The sequence below is a fragment of the Heloderma suspectum genome, chromosome 2 (assembly GCF_057233095.1).
Source record: "Heloderma suspectum isolate Gila_16-S chromosome 2, 16-S_ref, whole genome shotgun sequence".
NCBI lineage: Eukaryota > Metazoa > Chordata > Lepidosauria > Squamata > Helodermatidae > Heloderma > Heloderma suspectum.
The window spans coordinates 225,772,374-225,798,081 of record NC_139459.1 but is presented as its reverse complement, the minus strand read 5'-3'; the positions used below and the strand labels follow the sequence as shown (position 1 = coordinate 225,798,081).

At 42.0% G+C, this 25,708-nt stretch overlaps 2 protein-coding genes across 2 annotated transcripts in view; both read left to right on the top strand.

The window, feature by feature from the left end:
- The window catches only part of SCO1 (synthesis of cytochrome C oxidase 1), a 30,930-nt gene extending 23,162 nt beyond the window's left edge, over window positions 1-7,768 (top strand). Inside the window, exon 7 of the mRNA XM_084838297.1 lies at window positions 7,703-7,768. The gene's annotated coding sequence lies outside the window, so the exon portion shown is untranslated. The remainder of the gene's footprint in view (window positions 1-7,702) is intronic.
- A 5,510-nt stretch (window positions 7,769-13,278) lies between these two features.
- The window catches only part of LOC146354162 (myosin-3), a 34,122-nt gene continuing 21,692 nt past the window's right edge, over window positions 13,279-25,708 (top strand). Inside the window, exons 1-18 of the mRNA XM_084838294.1 lie at window positions 13,279-13,363; window positions 15,128-15,339; window positions 16,019-16,162; window positions 16,243-16,399; window positions 16,589-16,616; window positions 16,725-16,839; window positions 18,729-18,821; window positions 20,111-20,174; window positions 20,252-20,350; window positions 20,638-20,741; window positions 20,824-20,962; window positions 21,409-21,527; window positions 22,124-22,273; window positions 22,796-22,966; window positions 23,053-23,362; window positions 23,514-23,590; window positions 24,994-25,081; window positions 25,174-25,291. Of these exons, the coding sequence (XP_084694420.1) occupies window positions 15,136-15,339; window positions 16,019-16,162; window positions 16,243-16,399; window positions 16,589-16,616; window positions 16,725-16,839; window positions 18,729-18,821; window positions 20,111-20,174; window positions 20,252-20,350; window positions 20,638-20,741; window positions 20,824-20,962; window positions 21,409-21,527; window positions 22,124-22,273; window positions 22,796-22,966; window positions 23,053-23,362; window positions 23,514-23,590; window positions 24,994-25,081; window positions 25,174-25,291 (2,180 nt within the window). The 5' untranslated portion in view covers window positions 13,279-13,363; window positions 15,128-15,135. The remainder of the gene's footprint in view (window positions 13,364-15,127; window positions 15,340-16,018; window positions 16,163-16,242; window positions 16,400-16,588; window positions 16,617-16,724; window positions 16,840-18,728; window positions 18,822-20,110; window positions 20,175-20,251; window positions 20,351-20,637; window positions 20,742-20,823; window positions 20,963-21,408; window positions 21,528-22,123; window positions 22,274-22,795; window positions 22,967-23,052; window positions 23,363-23,513; window positions 23,591-24,993; window positions 25,082-25,173; window positions 25,292-25,708) is intronic.

Here is a 25,708-nt window from a genome sequence, read left to right as displayed (position 1 = left end):
ACTTCAAGAACAGGACAAGGGGTGGGTGTTGAATTTAACATGACATGGTACTTAGTACAACTGGGTTGAATATAGTTTGTGAGTCAACAAATGTTATCATTTTAAATCTCCCAGTGTGTCATGCAAAACTCCTTTCTGATTCTGAGACGTTTGTGTTTAATGTTCTCATGATGTGTTGCTAGACAAAATGGGTATATGTCTGAAAGAAGCACAACAAAATCACATTTAGTTGATATTGTCAAGTGACTAGGTCATGTGTCTGTATTTCCCAGGGGAAGGGAAGCAAGGTAAAGCAAATACATAATACTCAAGACAGTTGCGACGATGGTTAAATAATATTGGAAGCTTTATCAGAAATGAGCGTGCTTTATTTATTTGCAACTCTCAGAGATCTTCAGCACAAAAAACATCCTGGAGCAGGAGTGGCCCCCATTCCCATCACAATATATGACAGAAGATATTCCATAAGGCATGTAATCCAACTCAGAAGCAAATCTAGACCCTGGCTTAAACCATTCCTAACACTTACCTCTCCAGGCTGCCCTTTAATACCTTGAATGAACTGGACTAGATTCCTGGTCTTCCTGTTTTTTTGTTGTAGAGCTTTCGGAGTTGCAAAATACTTCTTCAATTTCCTCTTGTAATTCAAAACCCATTGTGTGTCTCATCCTGTTCATATCCATTTGCTTTTCTTCAAGGAAGTATAACACACTAAGGTTGGCAATATAAATACACATGTATGTATAAAAATCTAGACAGAGAACTGAATGATGCAATCTTGTCTCTAAACCTGATGAAATCACTTACCCCTAACCTTATTGCCTCACCTAGATGCGTCGGAATAATAAGTCATCTGCTTCACAAGGGTGCTTTAAGGGTGAATTTCAGGGTGTTTACCAAGCAATCCTTTATAGAAATGTCCTATGAAATTTAATTTTAAAACATTCACCAGAACTTTATGACCTCCTACATCATATATTGAAGAATTACATCCTGACCTACTGACATTTAACACAGAATATAGGATAAAATCTACTGCACCATCATTTTCTGTTGAGTTTTTGGTTCTTTACTAAATAATACCATTTTTGTTTTAAGAATAATTTTGATACAAACATTTAGCAACATTTTTTAGAGCAAGATGTTCTTTAAATCTATTTCCCCCCTTTCAGCAGATACTTTATGATCAATTGAAAGAGAAAAATCACTCTAAAATACTTTTGCTATATATTCTCTGAACAAACTCTGCTCAGATGATTAAAAGTGCATTCCACTACTTGCTTATTTCCTACAGAGAAATTACGCAGTGAATCTCCAATCACTTTTAAGGTAATGGATGTCATTTATTCATAAATGAATCAACTTGGCTCATGAGCCATTTGGGTTATTTTACTAAACCTCTGGATTATGCAGATCACTTTAGCCTTGTTACTCCGATTCTTTAGCACTCCTTTGAACAATTTTACATATTACAAAGTTCCTATACTGTAAGAATTAATGGAAAACCTGTATGCAGATCATAATGTGTGATTGCAAGTGTTTGTTGTGGTTGCATGTACACCATTGTCACAATCCAGCACAGAGAAAGATATACTTAAATAAATTAACATCAGTGGTTTTACTCTACTGGATAGTACATACAACCATGATACATTATTATATTCTTGGGAATGTCATGTTAATTCCTATCTATATCAGTATTCTGAAAGGCATGAAACATCATTTCGTTTGATTGATTCATAATCCGTACAGGGACTATTGTACCATGCAAATATGAGTTAGAGGGAATGGGGAATGTCACCTTAAACCAGAAATCGAACTAGATTAGATCCTTTAGGATCCTTTCCCCATGCTGGCTGGGGAATGCTGGGAGCTGTAGGACTTCTTTCTGTCTAAACAGGCATAGGATTGCACCCTTAGGGCTCCTTCACACTGAGCTTTTATCCTGCGATTGAGATTGCTCCTTCATGGAAGTTTGCAGGCTCTTTACATGATGCAGTGACCCTGCTGTGACCTTCCAAGGCGTCTCCTGCACTAAATGCCCTTTGTTCCGTTTTTAAATAGATAACAGATCTATTTCAGATGAGTTATCAAATTACCCCGCTGTGTTCCGCTTCAGTTTCCTCTGTGAAAAGAGTTAAAGTGGCAAGAAGAGGAGCGAGATTAATGAAAGATAATGGAAGACTCAGATATGTGGGGGGTGGGGGGAAGGGGAGAGGGGAAAGGAAGCGCATGTAAAGGGCATAAGTTGTGATCCTGCATTTAAAACGGAAACAGGAAGCCCCGTTTTAAATGCAGGATTTTAGGGTGGTGTAGAGATGCCCTTATAGGTTTTCATTTCTTTTTCTGCTGTTTTTAGAATGGCTGTGATTTATACAGTACTTTACTATCTTTTGATTGCCCTCCTATTTTACAAGCTAGGACCTGAAGCTGAGAGATAATGATACGTATCCAATGTGATACCTATCCAAGGTAGAAGTGGATCCCAAGCTAACTCTCTGGCATAGATCGGCAGGGGGTTCTGATTCTCAATGGTTTAACAGTAACTGCAACAAAATTACTCCCTTTCCATTGCCCTAAATTACACTGCTGAAATGAAGAAAGCTCCGGGAAACCCAGTGTGGATTTTTCTGTTCAAATCCCTGGGCTCCAAATTCTTTAATCCTATGTGTTTTCCACTCAACTCTGGTTGGTGGCTCTGGCTTCTTTTTTTCTCAGGGTTCTAATAATAAATAAAGACAATCAAAGTAGATCCTGAAAGTCTGAAATCTGCCCATCTCTAGTCTCCACTGGAGGCATTTTTGATCCCGAGGCACCGCTGTGCTGATTTCCCCCGTCCCCAAGCACAATTGTTGCTCAGTGTGCACACGCAAAATAATATAATGCTTGGATTGTATACGCTTGAATTATAACTCATTCATATAAATGACTCAGGACCAGGATACCTAGCTGATGATCTTCCCGTTTATATACCCAGTTAACCCCTGAGATCTTCTGATCATTCAGAATGACCTTACTGGCTATTCTGTGGCCAATGGAATGTCATCAGGTAGCAGTACATAAGCAGGCCTTCTCAGTGATGGCACTCACCCTTTGGAACACCCTCCCACATGCAATTTGAGAGGCAGAAATTGAGGCAAATTTTAAATGCCTCTTGAAAACGTATGTATTCACACAGGCTTTTCCTGACCAGTGAGATTCTGTTACCACCCTGTGTTATTGTTAAGATGATGTAATGTTTTTAAATGTTCTTAAATGTTTTAAATTATTTATTATTTTTAATCTTTTTATTTTATGTCATATTTTAATGTAAACCTCTTGGGGATTTTTGATATATTAAGCAGTATAGAAGTATTATAAATAAATAATCACATGTGACAGAAAGAATTGTTGCAATTGTGGGAGAAAAAGGTGGAGTCGGAAAGGCCACACGTAATTTACCACTGCTAAGCAGTGCCACATCAGTGTTTCAATGGTGGGATAAGGGGGAGAGCACCGATATTTTTTATACAACAAGATGCATGTGCAGCTGCACAGCACTACACGTGTCATGTATGGGAATCATTATAATGTTGTTGTTCAGTCATTCAGTCGTGTCCGACCCTTTGTGACCCCATGGACCATAGCACGCCAGGCCTTCCTGTCCTCCGCTCTCTCCCGAAGTGTGCTCAAGTTCATATTCATTGCATCGGTGATGCTATCTAGCCATCTCATCCTCTGCCATCCCCTTCTCCTTTTGCCTTCAGTCTTTCCCAGCGTCAGGGTCTTTTCCAGTGAGTCTTCTCTTCGCATTAGGTGGCCAAAATATTTGAGCTTCAGTATCTGTCCTTCCAATGAGCAGTCAGGGTTGATTTGCTTTAGGATGGACTGATTTGACCTCCTTGCAGTCCAGGGGACTCGTAAGAGTCTTCTCCAGCACCACAGTTGGAAAGCATCAATTCTTCGGCACTCAGCCTTCCTTATAGTCCAGCTCTCACAGCCATACGTTACTACTGGGAAAACCATAGCTTTGATTAGATGGACCTTTGTCGGCAAGGTGATGTCTCTGCTTCTGACTATGCTGTCTGGGTTTGCCATAGCTTTCCTCCCAAGGAGCAAGCGTCTTTTAATTTCGTGGCTACAGTCACCGTCTGCAGTGATCTTGGAGCCCAAGAAAATAAAATCTGTCACTGCTTCCATTTCTTCCCCTTCTATATGCCAGGAAGTGATGGGGCCAGATGCCATGATCATAGTTTTTTTAATGTTGAGTTGAGTTAATCATTATAATAGTGAATGTAATTTCCTTCCCTCTCTCTCACCAATAGAGGATAAAGGTTATACTTCACAAAAAAGGCGACCAGTCTCTGGAGGTTGAACTTCCTCCCATCCATGTTACTTTTAACACCACTATGATAGTCTACCCTGAGCACTTAAAGTAGCAGTGGGCAACACACAGGTTGCAGGCTGCATGTGCCCCCCTGGGGCTGCCTGCATGGCCAGTCACAGGTGCCCTGACCCCTTCAAGGTGCCCTGTCACCTGCACGTGCTGCCACTCCCGCTACACAGGGCGCACGAGGAGAGCCTTCCCTGTGCACCCTCTGTGTAGCAGCAAAATCAGGCTCCTTCCAGACATCACCTTTAGTCGACAAGAGCTGTTCTGGCCTGATGGAGTTCATCTCTTGGACGTGGGCCAGGAGGCCTGGCTTCACAATGTCCATAGGGCACTCTTGAATTGGTTGCAGCTGCAGTGAGGCAGGCAGTGGGGTGGGCAGAAGCAATGCCAAGGGGAAAGGGGGTACACACCCTACTCCCCAGAGGAAGGGGGTTCCCTGGAGGTGGGCCACAGGGATCCAACCCAGCTTGGGGGCTGGCATGCTGGTGCCACTCCCAGGGGAGCAGGGGGAAAATATGGGAATGGACCACACCATGGCATGGTCAACCCCATGCTCTGGCCAAAACCTCCCCTTTGGGGACACCCAGCACTCGACCTGGGATGTGAATCGGTCAGCAGGAGGGCTGGCTGATGATCAGATCCAGTCCTATATCATGTCAAACTCTATGCTGTAACCAATAAAGTTGTGGCCACTTTAAAATCCAGTACTGTCTCTGTATGGTTATCAGTAGATCTTTCTGGGGCGGCCACCCAATAAGTGCTCGAGATGCAATCAGCAGTCCTGATTGCTGGGAAGAGGTTGAGGGCAAAGCATCTTTCTCCTCCCAGCAATCATTAGATGAGTACTGGGACTGGAGGTGGCAGGCTTTAATCTCATCCCCCCAATACAACAAAAGTGATACAAGACCTCACAGGTGTCTGTTTGTTTTGTGCCAAATTGTCCAATGTTTCAGAGGCTACCTCCTTCTTCAGGGGCTCCTTGCAGCTTGGAAACAAGGAGGGTAAGGGGAGACATGATAGATGTCTGCAAAAGTATGCATGATGTGGAGAATGTGGATAGGGAGACATTTTTCTTCCTCTCTCAAAATGCTAGAACCCGGGGTCATCCTATCAAGCTGATTGGTGGGAGATTCAGAACAGATAAAAGGAAGTACTTCTTCACACAGCGCATAGTTAAACTATGGAATTCACTACCACAGGATGTAGTGATGGCCACCAATTTGGATGGCTTTAAAAGGGGGTTAGACAAATTCCTGGAGGAGAAGGCTATCAATGGCTACTAGTCCTGATGGCTATGTGCTACGTCCAGTACCAGAGGCAGTGAGCCTATGTACACCAGTTGCTGGGGAACATGGGTGGGAGAGTGCTGTTGTGCTCATGCCCTGCTTGTGGGTTCCTGGTCGACAGCTGGTTGGCCACTGTGTGAACAGAATGCTAGACTAGCTGGACCCTTGGTCTGATCCAGCAGGGCTCTTGCTATGTTCTTAAAACACAAAACCCCTTATCCCAGCAGGTTAACCTTATCCCTCCAACATCAGTGACTTGGGCCATGACTGCTGAGAGGAGGAAGAGGCTTTGACCGTGCCCTCCCCCAGTGATCATGATCCAGGTTTCTGGGACGGGGGAGGATGTGTACATGTGTGGGAAGGGGAGGAAATGTGTGTGAATATGTGTTTACGTGTTTGTTTTGTTTGTTTCATTTCTATACTGCCCAATAGCCGAAGCCCTCTGGGAGGTTCAGAAAAATTAAAACCAAAAAGCGCAGGATAAAACAAAATATGAAAGCATTAAAACCACAATATATAAATGTGTATATAAATGTGAGTGAGTCTAATCCACAGGTGCACATGTGGCAGTGGCAAGGGTGCTGTCTCTGGAGTGGGGTGTGGAATGGGCCTCCAGAGGCCCTGAAGTTGCTCATTCCTGACTTCAAGAGAAATAGCAAGAGATGTATGCAAAGGAGATGTGTGTAGTTTCAAACTCCAATTCATACGGTCTCTGTTCAGGGCTAAATAGCCTGTTTTTGAATGGTCATGTGAGCAGGGACAGGTGTGCTCTCTTCTCTGGTAAACGTTTTCCCTCTCTGGTCTGTTTAACACCCTCCCCCTCCAGTGGTAGTTCCATACAGCTGTGCAGGACTATAACATAAAATGAATAGGGGCTGCATCATGATTCACAGCTGCACAGATGTGTAGTTGTGCATTGAAACTTAGCCTACCAAAAATATGTCCGACCAACCACTGCCACTGACTAAGGATAGGAAATGGAGGACAAACATGGCTTTTAGTATGTGTATATTTATATTACATATTTGCATGTTATGGTTTTTATTGTTCTACACTGACTGAATATGTTTTTACATGACAGGCAGGATAAAAATATTTTTGAATAATAAATAAATATATTAATTTCCTGTTCACAATTACTTCCCCCACCCAAGGGAAAAGGTGAAGGTCTGACTTGTCAGCACACACCCAAATCAATAACACAAAAAGAAGCCAGGGGAAAAAGTTGCCAAACCAGTTCTATAGGTTAAAGCCACTCCCACCAGGATAAATGACAGTACCATGAGGTTAGCACACACCCACATTTATACCACGTGGAAAGTGCAACAAATATAACAATAAAAATCTAAATGTGGCCTGAAAAGTTCTGGGATATTGGGACATAAATAGCATGAGGATAACAGTTTGCGTAGTGTGTAGTACGTCAAACAAAAGAGCCAAATATTACAGTAACAGGAGAAAACCTAGAGTAGATTATTTTGTGGATGCATTATTTAAACTGGTTTATGTCTGGCCCTAAAAGCTGTCCCACCATCAGTGGATTAAGGCAGAGTATGCTGACCGCTATACCAGTGCAACATCATGTAATAGTACATTATGACAATATTACAATTCCAAGCACATGACAACAGTATTAATGTTGTTGGAGGGTGCCAGTCCCATTTAGTAAGCAGGTCTAAAGTGGCTTAAACCCCCCATAACTGTGTCAGGACTGCATTCTGCAGCTACAATAGCTCAAATGTTGCAATCAAAAGAAACATAATAGCTGAATAATTGGTTCTTTGGGTTATACCCCATGTTGCACTAGGAGAAGTCCAGTTGCATAATAGAACACTCCCTTTCTCTCCTTATGCTGCAGCCCTCCAAATTTTCCAGCCCTCCAGAGCAGATTTTGGGAGCATGTGTGGGGCTGGGGGGTGGGGGGAGAGGAGAAATTGCCCTCCTGCCAGTTCTGTTGAGGGAACTGCTTTTGTCAGCGGAAAGACAGTGTTGGATCCAACCCCATATATTTATCTATGTATTTTTTTCATCTCTTTCTGTACAGGTGGCTTGTTTATAGCAGGAATGGCTAACATGTGGTCCAGGAGTCAAATATATATTTTAAATTGTTTTACTGTGTGTTGTTTGGTTTTAATTTTTGTGAACCGCCCAGAGAGCTTCGGCTATGGGGCAGTATAGAAATGAAATGAAATGAAATGAAATGAATGAATGAATGAATAAATAAATAAATAAAAAATAGCCCCAGAAGCCATTTTATTTGGCTCCTGATAGACATACCTGGGAAGCTCTTGCTACTACATGTCAACACCTTCATCACTGAGCAGCCATATCCAACCTGGTGTCTTCCAGATATGTTGGACTAGCCAGAGTCTATTCTGGGAGTTGCAGTCCAACACATCTGGAGGGCGCCAGGGTTGGGGAAGGCTGTTCTAGAGTTGGACTACTTGGGAATCCCCATTTGCCCCAAGACAACAGACTGCACCGAATCCAAGATCCAGAACTCGGCCATCCCTGATTTATATTAACCCCCATGGTTAGTCTGAAGTAATAATAGAAAGAACACAGAATTCACAGAGCTTAGCTTAACAGCCATTACCTATGGTGTAATGATTATGACAGGCTACAATGCAGTACTCACTGTGCTGTGCCAAGGGGAGTAGTCCTATCTGTTTGGATTTGCCACTGAGTTTTCTTCCTTAATTTTTGCTCCCCAATAAATTGCCAAACATGCTAGAGAAATGGGGGAAGATGAAGTACCTTTAGTCTGGAAAAGCAGCTCTTTGGAACCCAGACCAGCGGCTACACCCTGATTCTTCTGTATGTGATGGGGAAGCCCCCATTTCCCCATTCTCCTCTCTAACCATCTAATAGCCCTGCACAGTTCCTATCCTTGTGTTTGAAGCCTAGCATAAAACGGATGCTTCTGGAACATCTCCGCTTGCCATGGACACCTAATACAAACACGGCAGTACATTCAAAAGGCGCTTGACCACAGAAGGCTGCAGCTAAAAAAAGACAGAGCTCATTCTCCTGGCTTAGAGAGGATTCTAAGAATTCATATTTCATGAGAGATGTGACTGTTTATGACCATTCTTGAGTGCCCTTAAGTGAAAGAAAGGGCAATATGCTGCTTATTCTATCTGGAGCCAGATGTAAGTGACTCCCTGAGATACAGCCATGCAGTTTGCAATTTCTGTCACCTTCACCTGTTTGACAAACAGGTCCCCTTGCTGGTGAAAGGAAACATCAAAGCTATTATCTCCAAACTGGGCTGCAATCTTGAATGCTGCCCTGGCTCAACTTTGAGGCTCAGGACAGAATTCACATGCTGAGGAGTGACTTATGCAAAACTGGGAGAATGTACACTGACATTATTGAACCCATAATGACCTGTACATTTGCCTGGGGCTATAGTATTATTTAGTTTAGCTTTATAGCTCATGAGAAGAAAGGTAGGAAAGGTTCCTCCTGTGCAAGCACCGGGTCATTACTGACCCCTAGAGGGATGCCGCTTGCGCTGGCGTTTTCATGGCAGACTATAGCGAGGTGGTTTGCCATTGCCTTCCCCAGTCGTGACAACCTTTCCCCCAGCAAGCTGGGTGCTCATTTTGCCAACCTCAGAAGGATGGAAGGCTGAGTCAACCTGAGCCGGCTACCCGAGACCCGGCTTCTGCTGGGATCGAACTCAGGTCATGGGGAGAGTTTCGGTTGCAATACTGCCGCCTACCACCCTGCACCACATGAGGCTCATCAGCTCATGAGAGCTTTAGCCAAAATAGGTATTCTAGATAACAATATCAAATTCCTATGGCCTAGGTCAGCCTTCCCCAACCTGGTGCTCTCCAGATAGTTTGGACTACAACTCCCAGCATTTCTGACCATTGGCCATGCTGCTTGGAACTGATGGGAGTTGAGGTCTGAAACAACTGGAGAGAATCAGATTGGGGAATGCTGGCACAGGTTGAAGCAGAGGGTAGAAGAGATGCTTCTGGAGTATCTCTGCTTTCCACAGTGTAAGTTTTACGTTTAGGTGTTTCTACTACTCGTTGTACATAGTTTCAATGCACAGCCTGCAGAAAAAGCTTACTCACTGCCTGATTGGTTGGCCTTTCTAACAATCACGAAGCTACCTCTCTGCTTTTCAGAGCAGGGCTGTGCAGCATTCTAACTGGTGGCCCTTGCTAGTTCTTTGAACAATCCTCCGAACAATGGAAAAAGTGCATAAAAGCAGTATTTAGTAAAAAAAAAGAAAAGAAAAAAAGGGCGCCAAACAAACATTTGATTGCATAAACCTGCTAGGCACTTGGAGAAAAACAAAAATGGTGGATTGTCTGTCTGAAGCATGGGAGGAAAGGCAAACAGGAAGATGCATTTGGGATTTGATTCACAGGCTTATCTTTACAGAAGTAAAGGTGGTGGTGGTGGTAATGGGAGCAAAGCTGGATTAAATCTCTGTTTCTTTAGCTGTGGCCTGTGGACCTACTGTGGAGCATTCTGAGGCCCTGACAGAAATAATAAAGAAAAATAGTGAAGGCCTTTTCTAGAGCAGCCAGTGATGAACACCACTTCAGATATCTAATAGTGCCTCAACTGACAAACTGCTATGACATGAAATATGTGTAATCTTAGCATTACCTATCTATTACCTAGTGATGTTTCGCCTTTCCTGATACCTTTCATATTCAGCTGCTGCACTGGAGCCCAGAACAAATTGAGTATTAAATGGAAAGCCTTTCAAGCAATCTTACTCTTGATGGTGATAATGTAAGACAATTCAGTGATCTGCAAAAAACAGAAGAGTGGTGTGCAACACAACTGTTTCAGAATCATACTAAAATCAGTATGGAGCCTGGATTCTATTTTGTTGCTTTTTGGCTTTATAAAAATACCTTCCTAAATCATTGCCTCACATGATTCTGTAGATTCTATAGAGTCTGTAGACTCATTGCTCTATAGTATAGAGAAACAAAATCTAGAAACATTGTCTCCTGAGCTGAAGTGCCTACGTTTTCATATTTTCCATTGACAGAAGCTGGGAAGGAGGCTCAGGGAAGCACATTCTTTATGATGAGACTTGCTGTCAAAACCAGAGCTTTGCCACTCTGTAGTCACTGTCAAGTGAATGACTAGCCTTGAAGTTTTCCTGCTTAATATATTTGCCCTTTGTTTCTCATTAGTGTGTTTTGCTTCACACAACGGCTGCTATCATCAGCTGTTACCAATTCCCTCTTTGGTGGCGGCATAGTTGTAATCCTCTGGCATGCTTAACTAGGAGGGCGTGCCTGTTTAGGAGGGTCAGTAATAAGCCCTAAAGGATAAGTGGGGGAAAGCAAATTATGGAGCTGCTCTCTTTACGTATTATGTTGCAGGTGCCTTTTTATTCATTCAGTGAATTTGCATCTCACCTTTCGACAAAATTCCACCAAGTGGTTAACAATTTTTTATTCCTTTGTTGCCTCCCTTTTTATTTATTATTTATTAAAAATATTTCTGTACCACATGCCATGTAAGTATATCCAGGTAGTGTACATCAATAAAACCATACTATATGTGTACAAATATAAATATACAATATAAAAACATACTAACACATAACCAATGGCAGCCAGAAGACAAACAAACAAAATCAAAATGACATGCATCAGAAATCATTAAATGCTGAGGTGAATAAAAACATCTTCAGCATGCACCTAAACTGTATCAGAGTTGGCACATGTTTTACTTCTGGGGGGGAGGGTTTTCCAGCAAATGGGTGCCACCACAGAAAACGTCCTGTATAACTAGGACAGTCTATGATGATTATCGCAACAGCTGAGAGAAGGTTTCTCTCAGGTGTCATGCTCTCATGTTGTTTAGGATCTTATAAGTTTTTATTCAATCATTCTTTCAAAACTTGCCCTTCAGTCAGTGGAAGTTGGTGGCTTTGATTTTGGTGGGGCTGTGAATCCATTCTGGGTTTCAGTCAGACCTAGACAGAACTCTAAAGGAGCTATCTAAGGTGCGGAACCTATTTGGCGGATAGGGTTCAGCTGCTTGGATAGCTCCTGTAGAGTTCTTGCTGCTTCTGACTGAAACCCAGAATGGATTCACAGCCCCACTGAAATTGGAGCCACCAGACTCCATTGCTTTCAGTACTTCTCTGTTCCTTTTCCTATGCCCCCTCCTTCACACAGAAGAGGAGCTGATTCCTTGTGGTGCAGTCCCACACCATTGCAACCATGTGGGTGAGGCCAACTGGGAGAGAAGAGCAACCCCTGATTGCCCTCCCCACATGCAGTGCGATCATACACATCAGAGAAGCGGCTTCCATGCCACTGGGCATGTGCATAAAGAGAACCACAGATAATACTTGGTTGTTGTTTTTTAAAAGGAAGCTGTGCATAATTTCCAGTGTTATTGTTTCTTATTGTCACTATGGGAAGTATCCAATACCACCTGTGCAACAGTGGGACCCACCACAGCTAGTGCTTCCTAAACAGGACAGGTCAGCAGCCAACAGGATAAGTCAGCAGAGCTCCATTTTACAAGATCCACTGACCTGTTTCTGGAAGTGTGTAGAAGAGAGCTCTGGTGACCTGTCTTGTTCCAGAAATGAGTATTTCGGCTAGTTTCCATGGTTGCTTTAGGAAGTATTAGCTTCCTCTTGTACTGGTGGTGGGTCTGGATGGTGCAACAGAAAAGTGGAGGTGGAAGGTCAGCATTGGATATTGCCCTTTGCCAGACCCTTTGGGCACATGAGTAGTTTCTTTAATGCCGGCATTCTTGCTGATAGTAGATGCTACACACATTACACCAGTAAATTCATGTTTTCAGATATGGGTTGCAGGGTGCCACAGCCAATTGTATGTGCAAATAATATTTGCACATATATTTTAGAACCCTACCATAAATGCTGAAAATACAGTGAATAAACAGTAATGCAATGATGCCAGGCCACACACACACACACGCAGCATTTTGTCCCATAACAGCCTCAGATTATTGGTACATGAGGGGATTTTACAAAACTACTACAAACTTTAATTTATCTAAGGGATAACACATCAGCTCTCTCCTGCAGTGAACATGTCTCTCAAGAATAAAAGAATTGTGAACTTACAAATATTGACCCATGCCAAGCTATCAGAATTGATAAATAGCTACTGAATTTAGTCATCTCTATAAATACATTTAATGGGGAAAAAATAAGTGTAGAAGTGGCAAGCAGGCTATAGGGTTGATCTCTGATTTCCAAATATAGAGAAGGGTTGAGCTAAGAGAAGAATCAGAGCCTATAAAAGCTGACAGAGATAAAAGATTTCTTGGTGCTACGGACTGTCAGAGGTAAGTCTGATTATCTGTCTCTCTCTCCTTCCACACCTATTTTCTCTATCCTCTCCCTCTTGCAATGCACTAACATATAGAGTCTCCCAGTTTGGGGGGACTTCAGAATAACTGTGTTAATATTAATATTTTAATAGATGGTAAAGGTGGCTGTAGAATAGCTGAGCTTAAATACACTTTAGTAAGGAAATGATAGGGAAACAGGGTTCATCTCTGCTGTGTATTTTAAGCCTTTACATATGGGAAGATTGTAACAAATTCTCAGCTGTTGGGACTGTTTGATGATCCTGGACTCATCAACACTTAAATTGTCTGTTCCTTTGCAGGTTAAACATTTCATTCAGTTCCTTTCTTCTTTCTGGTGGGAGTAGATAACAAAAAGGTGAGAAATCAAGGTGTGGTAAAGTCACCCTGACCCCAAACTGCAGTTAGCTCTACCTTTTGTGTGCTGTAGTTTAATTTCATTGCCAAATCAGTCTGCTATGGATTGATATGCTTTTGTGTTTGTGTGTGAGGAGGGGGATGTTATTTCCTTGTACGTTGACTGTCATGCTTGTTGTGGGTGAAGGAACAGAACTATACAAAATAAGTGGACCATCCCTTGGAAACCCCAGTCTCTGCTGTCATCACTTCCAGGGTTTAATATAACACACTTTCCCAAAATGAGATCCCTGTTCTCCCATCAGAAGCTCCTATTCTATTCATTGAAGCTGCTTGCAGCTCATGCCTGAGCATTCTCTATTTCTCACTCATAACACATGCAGATACATGCCACTCACCCACCCACTCTACACAGACTACCCAATTCAGTCAACATCCAACCAAGCACAGGTGGCACTTCATGTCCCCAGTGCTCTTATCTTTACACAACTGCACCCCCGACTTCCTCCTCCAGCACACAGAAACATTTACCAGGCCCCCATTCCATCTACTGAATGATGGAAAAGGGGGCCTCCATTTATTCTGAGAGCAGAAATAGTGGGAGTAAGCTGAGTCTTGGCCCTCTCTGATTTATTCAGCTTTTCATATGCTCTGAGATATTAAAATGTGAATTGGGGAGTGGAAGACATCCAACAGCAGAGGTACTTCCTCAGCAAAGAACTATGCCCAAGGCATGTATAGAATTAAGCAACCTCACCCATCTGTCTCAGGCCTTGTTGTGTCAAGCAACAGGTACCAGATGTTTAAGTTCAAGAAGTACGTAAGGAAGTGAGCCTCATTTGGTCATTGTTGGTAGGTTTAGATAGCGCCACAAAAAAGAGTGATCTTACCGAAGATAATGTCAACCATTTATATTTTCTGCGCCAGATACGTTGTTATTAGGATTATTTGTATTCTATGCCAAAACAATAAAACAATTCTATGACAAAGTAAGCAATTAGACTAAATTATCCCGACCAGGCAATGTTGTATGTATTTATTTTGCATCGTTTATGCTGTCCTAAGCTCTTTGGGAGAAGGCCAGGAATCAAACACCATCACTATATCTGTGTCTCACCAGGCCCTTCTCACATATCTTAAAACTCACCAGGTCCTTCCCCTCCCCCTGCTCCTTGTCTAGTTTTAAGGCCTCAAAATTTGGTGGGTTTTTGTTTTTTGTTTACAAAAGCATTGATTGCAAAGTGCTGCATTCTTTCCTAGACTCCAGTTTTTGTATTTGTGGAATTTGCTCATGGATCCTTAACAACCCTTGTTATTGCTGTCAAAAGCGCCAAACAATCGAGTGATTTATACTTATTCCTATTTATTGTTGGTATAAATATCTTGCCATTTTAACAAAGTTCTCAGGGCAATTTACAGATAAAACCAAAGCAATTTAAAATATGTACAGTCAACATATCTCAAAGGCAAATATTGCCTACAGAATACAATGAGGACTGAGCTACAATAGGGGTAAGAAATCTTGTCTGGCTTGCAGAAGACTAAATGGAGATTCGGCCTAGAGTTTACTGCATGTTTACAGAGAAAATAGCTGTGGGGGAGAAGCTGGGCTCCTTGCTCTGATTATACATGATCCTATACACTAGTAGGTTCAGGAGTAGGGACCATGTCTGGTGCTGCATGGTGTCTCTAGTTCAAGTATCCCAGTCTTTAAAAGAACAGACTGTGTCTCTTTTAGCAGTCTCTCCTCCTGTGTCTCTTTTAGCAGCAGCAATGAGCAGGGATGCAGAAATGGAGGCTTTTGGGCCGGCTGCCTCTTTCCTCCGCAAATCTGAGAAGGAGCGAATAGAGGCTCAGAACCAACCCTTTGATGCCAAGACCTTTTGTTACGTGGCTGAGCCCAAGGAGGAATATGCCAAAGGGAAAATTAAGAGCAGTGAAGGTGGCAAGACAACTGTGGACACAGAGGACGGCAGGGTGAGCATCTTCTAGTGCCTTAGATGTGGGGGAAGCTCCTCCTTTTCAGCAAGTATGTACCTGATTTTCCAATAAACAAAGGAATATATCACCTCAGAGCCCACCTTGTTCCCCTTTCTGATGCAGAGAAGAGAGAGTAATTGGGTTTTGACATGGGAAATCCAGGTTTAAAATCTCTTGAAGGCTACTGTGTAAGTTGAGTCAAAACACTCTCTCACAACCTAACTTACCTCAATGTATTGTTGTGAGGATAGATGGAACAAGATTTGTAAAGCACTTTTATCTACAGGGATGAGCTACCAAAAATAATTCTATAGGAAGTGGGCTGATCTGGCCCCCAAGGAAATACATTTTTTTTTTCCATGAAGTGATTTCCTCATGCCACAAAGACACACAGGCTATATCCTCCAAGCTCACTGGGCCGTTCATTAATTCAATGTGGCTTGTGACAATTGCAACATTTTGAAGACTAGGCTTGGGTCTTTGACTAATATAAAGCTTTACTGCAGGATAGCATCCCATTGTTAGGCTAGGGGCCAAGCCCAAGGAGAAAGTAATTATCATGGTGCAAAGGGGTCCAGGCTTGAGCAATGACATCCCCTGTTAAAAGCATTTTGTTTGTAGTGAACCTTGCACTGTGACCTGTTCCTTAGGAATCCTTTCCCTCTTTACATTTCAGACACTGACTGTCAAGTCAGAGGATGTGTATGCTATGAATCCACCTAAGTTTGACAGAATTGAGGACATGGCAATGCTGACACACTTGCATGAACCTGCAGTTCTGTATAACCTCAAAGATCGTTACAGCTCCTGGATGATCTATGTAAGTGGTGCCACTGTAGTGCAAAGGAAGAATCCCCAAGGGGGTATATTGTAACAATCCTTTTTTTGGTTTTCATGCAGACCTACTCAGGTCTCTTCTGCGTCACCATCAATCCATACAAATGGCTGCCTGTGTACAATCCAGAGGTGGTGGCTGGTTACCGGGGCAAAAAGCGTTCAGAAGCACCTCCCCACATCTTCTCCATCTCTGACAACGCCTATCAGTTCATGTTAACTGGTATGTGTGCTTCAAAACTGAAAGGGGAATAAGGTATTATAAGCAAAACAATGCTGTGGGAGCAATAATCAGTCTTAACAGACATCTATCCTACGTCCATGTTTTGATCTAGTGGTTGCAACGGTGACTCAGGCATCTGCCTCTGTAGCGTGGTAAGCATAATATTTTCTCTCTTTCTCCTTTTGGCAGATCGTGAAAATCAGTCTATCCTGATCACGTAAGTTGGCACTTCAAGTCTGTCCTACTTTCTAGTGCTGCAGTACAATTGTGACACAGCAAATGTACTTCCATTTCTCTTTACCTAATGCCTAATTGTTCTTGACAGTGGAGAATCTGGTGCTGGAAAGACTGTGAACACCAAGCGTGTAATCCAGTATTTTGCAACAATTGCAGCTACTGGAGAAGTAGCCAAGAAAAAGGAAGCACAATCGAAGATGAAGGTATGATGAGTAGGCCTGACCCCAGAGGCACCAATAAACTTGTGGCTGTAAGCCTGCGAAAGGCAGTTGTGAAGAACCAGAGACTCTAAACCGTTTCCTGGCCATTTAGACTGTTTCTCTTAAGTGCAGCAGGGGTTGCTCAAGTTTACAGAATCTTCTTTATCAACAGAGTGTGATGACATCTACAGCTAAAGTGTAACAATCCGTCAAGCACTGAGACTCCACCTACAGGCTCTACAATGGAGCGCCACATGAAGAATTTATTCCCCTCACCCCGGCACACACCCTTTTCCTTTAAAATGAGAACTGTGGAGTTCTAAGAAATAATGACAGTGCATGCAGAGTGCTTTGGAATCATGATCTCATTCATTTCATTGCAAATGCTGAGGATATGGAAGTGGCTGAATGGTGTGTTCTAGCAGTTTCAGCATTACCCTACCTCCCTCTGGCCAACATGGTTGCAACCAGCACCTGATTTCAGGATGCCTCTAAATTACCCGGTACCATGGACAGCTGAGCTGTCCAGGTAGTGAAAAGGGCATACCATCCCCCATCCACTTGCTACAAACAGTTCCAATTTACACAGAAGATATAGTAGACAACAGATGGACACAAACAGTTTCTTTATTCACCTTTTGTTTCTTACAGTTTCTGTCTCCTTTCTCTCTTCCTTCCATTTTCCCCCCTTTTCTTTCCTACCTCCCCTCCCCCTCCCTCTGCCAGGGCCCTTTATGGACAAACATGTGAAAAGTAAACTGTGAAGGGAGCTATAAGGATACAACAACACAGACACACACACCTTCTTGCTTGAGTCAGGGGTTGCTTCCAGATGAGGCTTTTATTGTGCGATGGCCCTGCCTTGTTCATAGCATTTTACGGGCGTCCAAACAACAATGTCTTCAATTGTAATTCTCCCACGTTTTCCCTCCACTTCTTCCATCTTTTTTTCTTACCACAGGAAATCTGTTAGAGAGGAAAAGATAAAATAGCTGCACAATGACTTTTGATTGGTAGCGCTAGGATCCTCCAACCTGGATGCACACATTTTCAGATCCTTGTTTGCTTGCAAGGAATAATTTATGCACTGCCTATACGAATCTAAGTTCCCAAGATAAGCCATTTATCCTGAGATGAATGAGAGATGAATCAAGCCCTTAATGCCCTCTTCCTCAATTTCATCATGCTTCAGGATCTGATTAACCCTTTGACTAGGCAAACAAATTGAAGACTGAAGCAAGTTAAGGGGTGATTTTTCATGAAAAACTAGTGTGAAAAGCAGACCCTCCACAATAGTGACTTGATTCCAGTGAAGGCATTACGAAGTTGCAATTTAAATCCAGGCATCCCCACTCCAAGTCCAACTCACATTCAGAGGACCATACCAGCTGTAAAAAAAAAGCTTGTGTAATTAAGATTGCACTCCTAAATCTACTTCTTAGGGAAAAGGCCACATTTAATTTCATGGTACTTACTTCTGAATAAACATATTGTTACGTGCTTCCACCCCAGTCCTCCAAGCAGGGAGAACTGCAGAGGTGGGAGCATTATCCAGGGTTTGGTTTCCTTGACTGAGTTCACTGGCTTATGGAGTTTTTGTGATATATGTAAAAATATGTGAAATTAAGACTGCACTCTAAATACGAGTACTAGAGAGTGAGGGCCATTTAACCATGGTACTTACTTCTGAGTAAACATATATAGGATTCACCTATAAGGCTGCAATCCTATGCACATCTACCTGGGAGTAAGCCACATTGAACACAGTGATACTTACTTCTGAGTAAACATGCATAGGATTTTGCCACAAGACTTGTCTATTAATACTCAATAGCAACTTCATCCATTTTTTGTTTCTTGCTTTTCACATATTTCTTCAAACACTTTTACAGGGGACACTTGAGGATCAAATCATCAGTGCCAACCCTCTATTAGAGGCTTTCGGGAATGCCAAGACTGTGAGGAATGACAACTCTTCCCGCTTTGTAAGTGGCACATATTTTAGGGGTGGGGAACTTCCAGCCTGCAGGCCCCCCTCCAACTGGCCCATCACCCTCCTCAAGTCCCCCCCCCCTGATTAATAGAAGGCTTTTTTTCCAAGCCTCAATACAGTGCAGGGTGGCTAGGGACAGCTGGGGAAGGATGGGTTAATTCTCCCCTCCCTGCATACTGTGACCCCCTGGGAGACAGTGATTAGTCTTGGCTGCAATGGAAGGCTTTTCCAAGCCCAGTTGCTGCAGAAGGGTGTGTGTGTCTTCCTGCCTCTTTTGTGTGTGTGTGTGTGTATGAATGGACAGATGTGTGTAGGATGTGTGGATGTTCTGTGAATGTGTGTGTGGATACATGAGTGTGCATATGAGAATGAGAGTGTGGGGTGGTCCCACCCACTGTAGCTTTGACCCCATTCACTTTCTGAGGGGCAACTTTAGCAGGCAGCTCCGGAAGGTAAGCCACAAGGAAATGCAGCCCTCAGACCAATAACCGTTCCTCACCCCTGCTTTACAGGTTCCAGAAGTCATTATCAGTTTTTAGGCAATAATATCTGTTTCATGATACACTGTTTACATTTCACATCTTTGGACTGATCATCAAAATGTTGCATTGGGGAACACCCCACTGAAGAGAATTGGCTTCCTTTGTGGTCAGGCTGCTAAGTACTTAACAGGCAAGTTTTTACTTGCAAATTTCTCAAACTCATGTTTGTCTTTGATTAGCTGCACTGTGCGCTCCAATTCTAAAACTTTAAAGTGGAGTTTTAGCTCTGTTTTTGCTTCAGCAGCCTCCCCTCTTATCCCTTAAACTTACCTCATTCGAAGAAAGCAGCTTGCGCTGACATTTTGAGGGGAGGGACTGGAGCAGTGTGCACATCAAGGGGTGCAAAAGATAATAGACAAAAGCTAAGACTCCGCAGCTCCAATGCATATATGCAACTCCTTGTGTACAAGGTCTTTCCCTTTTTCTTTTCTATGCAATGAAACATTCTGTGCCTATTGGGGAATCCCTGCATGAAGAATGTTTCCTCTGAATAATGCTTTTTTAATAGTAATAATTTTTATATAAAATATTTCTGTCTACCATTTAGCTTCACAATGGAACTCCCAAGGCAGCTAACAACTTTCATTAAACAAAAACAAAAAAACTCCCCTGAGAAACAGATGGAATAGCACCAATGACAGCAAAACATTAAAATTAAAAATAGATCTGATTCTGGTGTTTGTGTTTTCTGCAAGTCTCTGGATTTCTGTAATGGATGTTCCATCTTTGTATTGTGCAGGGTAAATTCATTCGGATTCACTTTGGTGCCACTGGAAAGCTGGCCTCTGCAGATATCGAGACCTGTAAGTCCTTGCATTGGCACATAGTCTGCTGTATATCAAATTTGGCTTACAAACATTAATGTGAATCTCTGTTGCAGATCTGCTGGAAAAATCAAGAGTAACCTTTCAGCTGAAGGCTGAAAGAAGTTACCACATCTTCTATCAAATTACCTCCAATAAGAAGCCAGAACTTATTGGTAAGTAAGATTCTCATTCATTATCTTCCTGAATTTCTCAGGTTATCTGGTAAGGCAGAAGGATTCTGTGCTGGTACTCGTTCGATTAGAGCTGGAGGAAATTATATTTCTTTTTCAAGAGCTTATGGGTTGCAATCGTATACACAATTACTTGAAACTAAGTCCTATTGAACTCAGTGGGATTTACTTTTTAGTAGACATGCATAGGATTATGCTGTCATTCTCCTTTTATATCAGAATCTAAGATGTTCTGTGCCAATTATCAGAATCTTCTGTTTACATTTCAGAAATGCTTCTCATTACAACTAATCCTTATGACTATCCGTTTATAAGCCAAGGGGAGATCACAGTCCAAAGCATCGATGACCAAGAGGAGCTAATAGCTACAGATGTGAGTATAAGTAGGGGTGATGACATAATAACTATAATATAATTATTGACTAATCATTTTAGCTAATTTTCCCATGTTACAGACAGCTATAGATATCCTGGGCTTCACTGCTGAAGACAAGGTTGGAATCTATAAATTGACAGGGGCTGTGATGCATTATGGGAACATGAAGTTTAAGCAGAAACCACGAGAGGAGCAGGCAGAGCCGGATGGAAGTGAAGGTAATGGATTTATTGCTCTCCTATTCAGAAAAGTTAATTTTCACCTCTTGTGGATGAAAACTTTTAATACAAGATGTGCAAAGCATCTCTGGAAAGAGTTGCATTAATACTCTGAATAATAATAACAACAGGAATTGTATACAGCTCTTCCCATGTGCAGAGATATTTTCATTGACGAAAAGAGGGGTTTTGGAGAGAGGGTGGGCTTTCTGTTCATTCTGTGGAAGGTTTCCTATGGGACTCAATTGTCACTTTCTATTTACTTTTGAAGTATCAATAAAAATGGTTAATTAAAAATGCTGATTTCAAAATAGTTTCAGTGTTTGGTCATTGTTGTTCTCTGACCAGAAGTTTGAATGTCAACTCCACCGTCTGTGTCATTCAGGACCCTGGCTATTCTGAAAGTATTTCACAAATACTTGTTTTTTATATGGTCTGTTTTATAGAGGCCGACAAGGTAGCTTATCTGATGGGCCTGAATTCTTCAGATCTGTTGAAAGCCTTGTGCTTTCCCCGAGTGAAAGTGGGGAATGAATATGTGACCAAAGGTCAAACTGTGGACCAGGTGAGTACACGCAGCCCGTCAAAAGCATTTGCTAGCTTTTGTGAAGAACTGTCAGGCAAGGTACATTTCTTCCGTTCAGTATGTTATTTAGTTTAGAATTACCAGTTTGGGGGAAAGTCCAGTCACACCTATCCTACAGAGATTAACATAAATGAAATGCTATTTAGAAAAGGTTACACCCACAGAGGAAATGGTAGTGATTTGGGATAGCTCAGTCTGTGAGTTGAGATGTGAAAACAACTACATGACACCCAATACTGTTCCAATCTTCTTCCAGGCAGTATTTTTAAAGATCTCTGTGATGAGCTATCTTTTGACGTTGGTCACCCTATAATAAAGCAACTTGTGTTTTCCACCCCACCATGGAAAGAGAATCTCAGTGTAGAATGATCCCATATTTAAGCCACACATCTCCTGTGCTGGGTTTCTGAGCTGGGATCAATCAGCTTCCATCTTAGCTAACACTATTTTTCCTGAGTCATTCCCATCTCCCAGGCCAGGCCAAGCAATGATTCACCAACTCATATAGGAGCTTGTTTCAGTAACGCATGTTTAACGATGTGCCTGCCACTAATTGTCTGGACTCCTGCCCACAGGTGCATCATGCTGTCAATGCCCTTTCCAAATCAGTCTATGAAAAGCTGTTCTTCTGGATGGTAGCTCGTATCAATCAACAACTGGATACAAAGTTGTCCAGACAACATTTCATTGGAGTCTTAGATATTGCAGGTTTTGAAATCTTTGAGGTATGTAGATCTATTGCAACTTCTTGGCTCTCCCATAATAGCTAACTGTCCTTTTCCTTCTGTACTCTGTCCCAGAGCGTTGCTGCAATGGGTGACATGAGGAGTTGGGGGTAAGAATAATTTCCTAATGCAGTAGATTTTTTCTGTCTGCAGTGGAAAGATAGGAATAGGCTTTGTATATTCTCTTTGGGAGAAGGAACAGGAGGAATAGTCAAAGCTCCAGCCCAACCCCAAAGAGGCTGGAGTCATTAGTAAAGAATATCCCCAACTGTTCCCTCTGCCGGTGCTCTTCACCGGCTGAATCTACACACAGCAGTGATACCGCTATCATACCGTTATCATAACTATTGGTACACATGACACCACTGGGCACCAATAGTTACGATAACGGTATGATAATGGTATAACTGCTGTGTGTAGATTCAGCCACCTTTTTGCCCAAAATCTTTGAAGAATTAATTGAAAACCGCTTCCCTGTGTATCTTTGAGGACAAAATGATCACACCTGTATTCTGGTGTTAGTACAACAGCTTGGAGCAGCTCTGCATCAACTTCACCAATGAGAAACTGCAACAGTTTTTCAACCACCACATGTTTGTGCTGGAGCAAGAGGAGTACAAGAAGGAGGGAATTGAATGGACTTTCATAGACTTTGGAATGGATTTGGCTGCCTGCATTGAGCTTATTGAGAAGGTACACTGGAATATTGTCTTATAAATAAGCACCCATGTCAGAAAAAGATATATCCACAATAAAACTATGTTTGTTTTTCAATCCAGCCAATGGGCATTTTTTCCATCCTGGAAGAGGAGTGCATGTTTCCTAAGGCAACTGACACTTCTTTCAAGAACAAGCTTTATGACCAGCATCTTGGAAAATCTGCCAACTTCCAGAAGCCCAAGATCGTCAAAGGCAAAGTAGAGGCCCACTTCTCCCTGGTGCACTATGCAGGGGTTGTGGACTACAATATCACTGGCTGGCTGGAGAAGAACAAGGACCCCTTGAATGAAACTGTTGTGGCGCTCTATCAAAAGTCGTCAATTAAGATTTTAGCCAACCTTTATGCCACCTTTGCTGCCTTAGAAGATGGTAAGTTATGGGAATCTTTTGCTTTATCTTCCAGTTTATTTACCATATTTGCCTTAGAACGGTGGCATCTTTTTATGCCACACATGGTTAGAAGGTTCATTACAGAAGCGGAACAAAAGATAGCTAATTTTGCTTATGTCCTGCTTTCCAGCGGAAGGTGGTGGTGCTAAAAAGAAAGGAGCAAAGAAGAAGGGGTCCTCTTTCCAAACTGTTTCTGCACTCTTCAGGGTAAGGCTTACAGAAAGATTAGACTGAAAACACTTGTTTGTAACTAGAAACCATGGTGATTAGTTAACATAATCATATACATAACTATTTGTAGAGATAGTTCTCCTTAATTGGATAGATGAACTTTTGTTTAAATATTTCCAATAATAACATATTGTTAGCTCAAATTATGGAGGACTATAGGGGTTGTAGCCAATGTTAGTCCTACATAGAGTAGACCCATTGAAATGAGCGGAACTAAAATTCACCAGGACTGACTTAAGTCCCATTCATTTCAATGGGTCCATTTTAGCTAGGACTAACATTGGATACAACCCTAGGTGTGCCTAAAGCTGTAGAGTATCTGGAACAGGAATGCATCACCCAGAGATGCAAGGCCAGCCTTAGGGGTGGGCAAGCTGGGTGGTTGCTCGGGGTGCCAAGCTGAGGGAGATGCCAAGCTGAGCTCAGAGGCTGTGTTTTTTGAATGTACAGTCTGCAGTGAGCTAGGGTGGCAAAAAGCAAGTGTCTGTAACCTTTCTTTCAAGGTTCGACAGGTTCTTTGGGTACTAACTACAAAATGATATTCCTTCAATTAGTTTTAAAGTATGTTTCTTTTTCAATTTCCACTTTGATGTCATTTGTGCTAGGTAAAAATCAGTGGAACACAGCTTTACTTTGAGGCAACGACCACTTAGCACTTCAAATACTGTAGACACTATAAGAACTATATAAATAATAATAAAATAAAGTCACAAGCTGAAAGAGATCATCTGGATACCTTTTTTATTTATATTTTTTCTTTATTTTTAAAGATAAAAATAATGGATATTCTAAAATAAAGAACGCTTACCAAAAGATAGGAACTGCTACAAAATAAAAAAATATTAAAAGTAAAACCTGTGATAGTTCTGCTGTGTTGCATAGTGCACTGCCACTGCTCAGAATGTGGCTTTTCGAACTTTGGCTTGTGCAAACTGTAGCACAGCAGCTGAGAGATCAAGGTTTTGAGCAGTGTCATTCTTGATGACATCACACCTGCACCAGGCCCCATAAATCCTCTGGGTGGCCCTGCAAAATTGACTACTGGGGAGGGGGGCACCAAAGGCACTCCTCGCCCAGGGCATTATTTATCCTACAGCTGGCCTTGCAGTGTGATACATCTGTCTTTGATCCTTTGTTGGAGACTGGCCATAAATAGGAAGGTGCAGATCTTATTAACCAAAACTTCAGGGGGAGAGTTCTTCCGCCAAATGCAGTAAGATAAAATTGAAAGTTTGTAAACAAACAAATATCTTGAGGCTCTCTTTGTTGAAATATTACAATTTACCAGCATTGTAATCAATATAAGACTTTAGTTACATAATGTTTTAAAACCCCAGTTTTTTATTTAAGGTGCTACAGTTGCTCTGTTCAAATTACAGGAAAACTTGAACAAACTGATGACCAACTTGCGGACAACTCACCCACATTTTGTGCGCTGCATCATCCCCAATGAAACCAAAACTCCAGGTAACTTACAGAATCTGGCATGTGGATTTCCAGAAAGACTTCAGTAGAACATAAGCAAAAGCTGATGTTTTTCTTTGTTTTCTCTTGCACAGGTTCAATGGAACACAAGCTTGTCCTACACCAACTGAGATGTAATGGAGTGCTTGAAGGCATTCGAATCTGCAGGAAGGGATTTCCAAACAGAATCTTATATGGAGATTTTAAGCAAAGGTCTATCAGTGAAATCTTCTGTGACCTTCCAATTTGCCCTCCTTGTTAGAAAACACTGGCTAGAAATCTTGATAATAGTGACACCCCTCAAGAGCAAGCAAACTCTTGTTGAGCAGAATTTTAAATACTACAATTTTGATTCAGCAATGTTTGCATGTAAAAACCATGCACTTTTGTGCTGTATTGCACCAGCTCTGTTTTTTGCCAGTGGAATGTCCCTATCGTGTTGGCATTTTGTACAATCTGGATAAATATTTGGACAAAAACTATCATAACCTCCTTAATCTAACTATAATCTTGCTGCCTCTTTATGAAGTATTATGTAAGCTATCAGAAGACATTAGAAGTGTGCCAGTGTGCTTTTTCCTCCTGCACTGATTTCAATGATGAAATGACCTGTTTGTGTTTAAATGGACA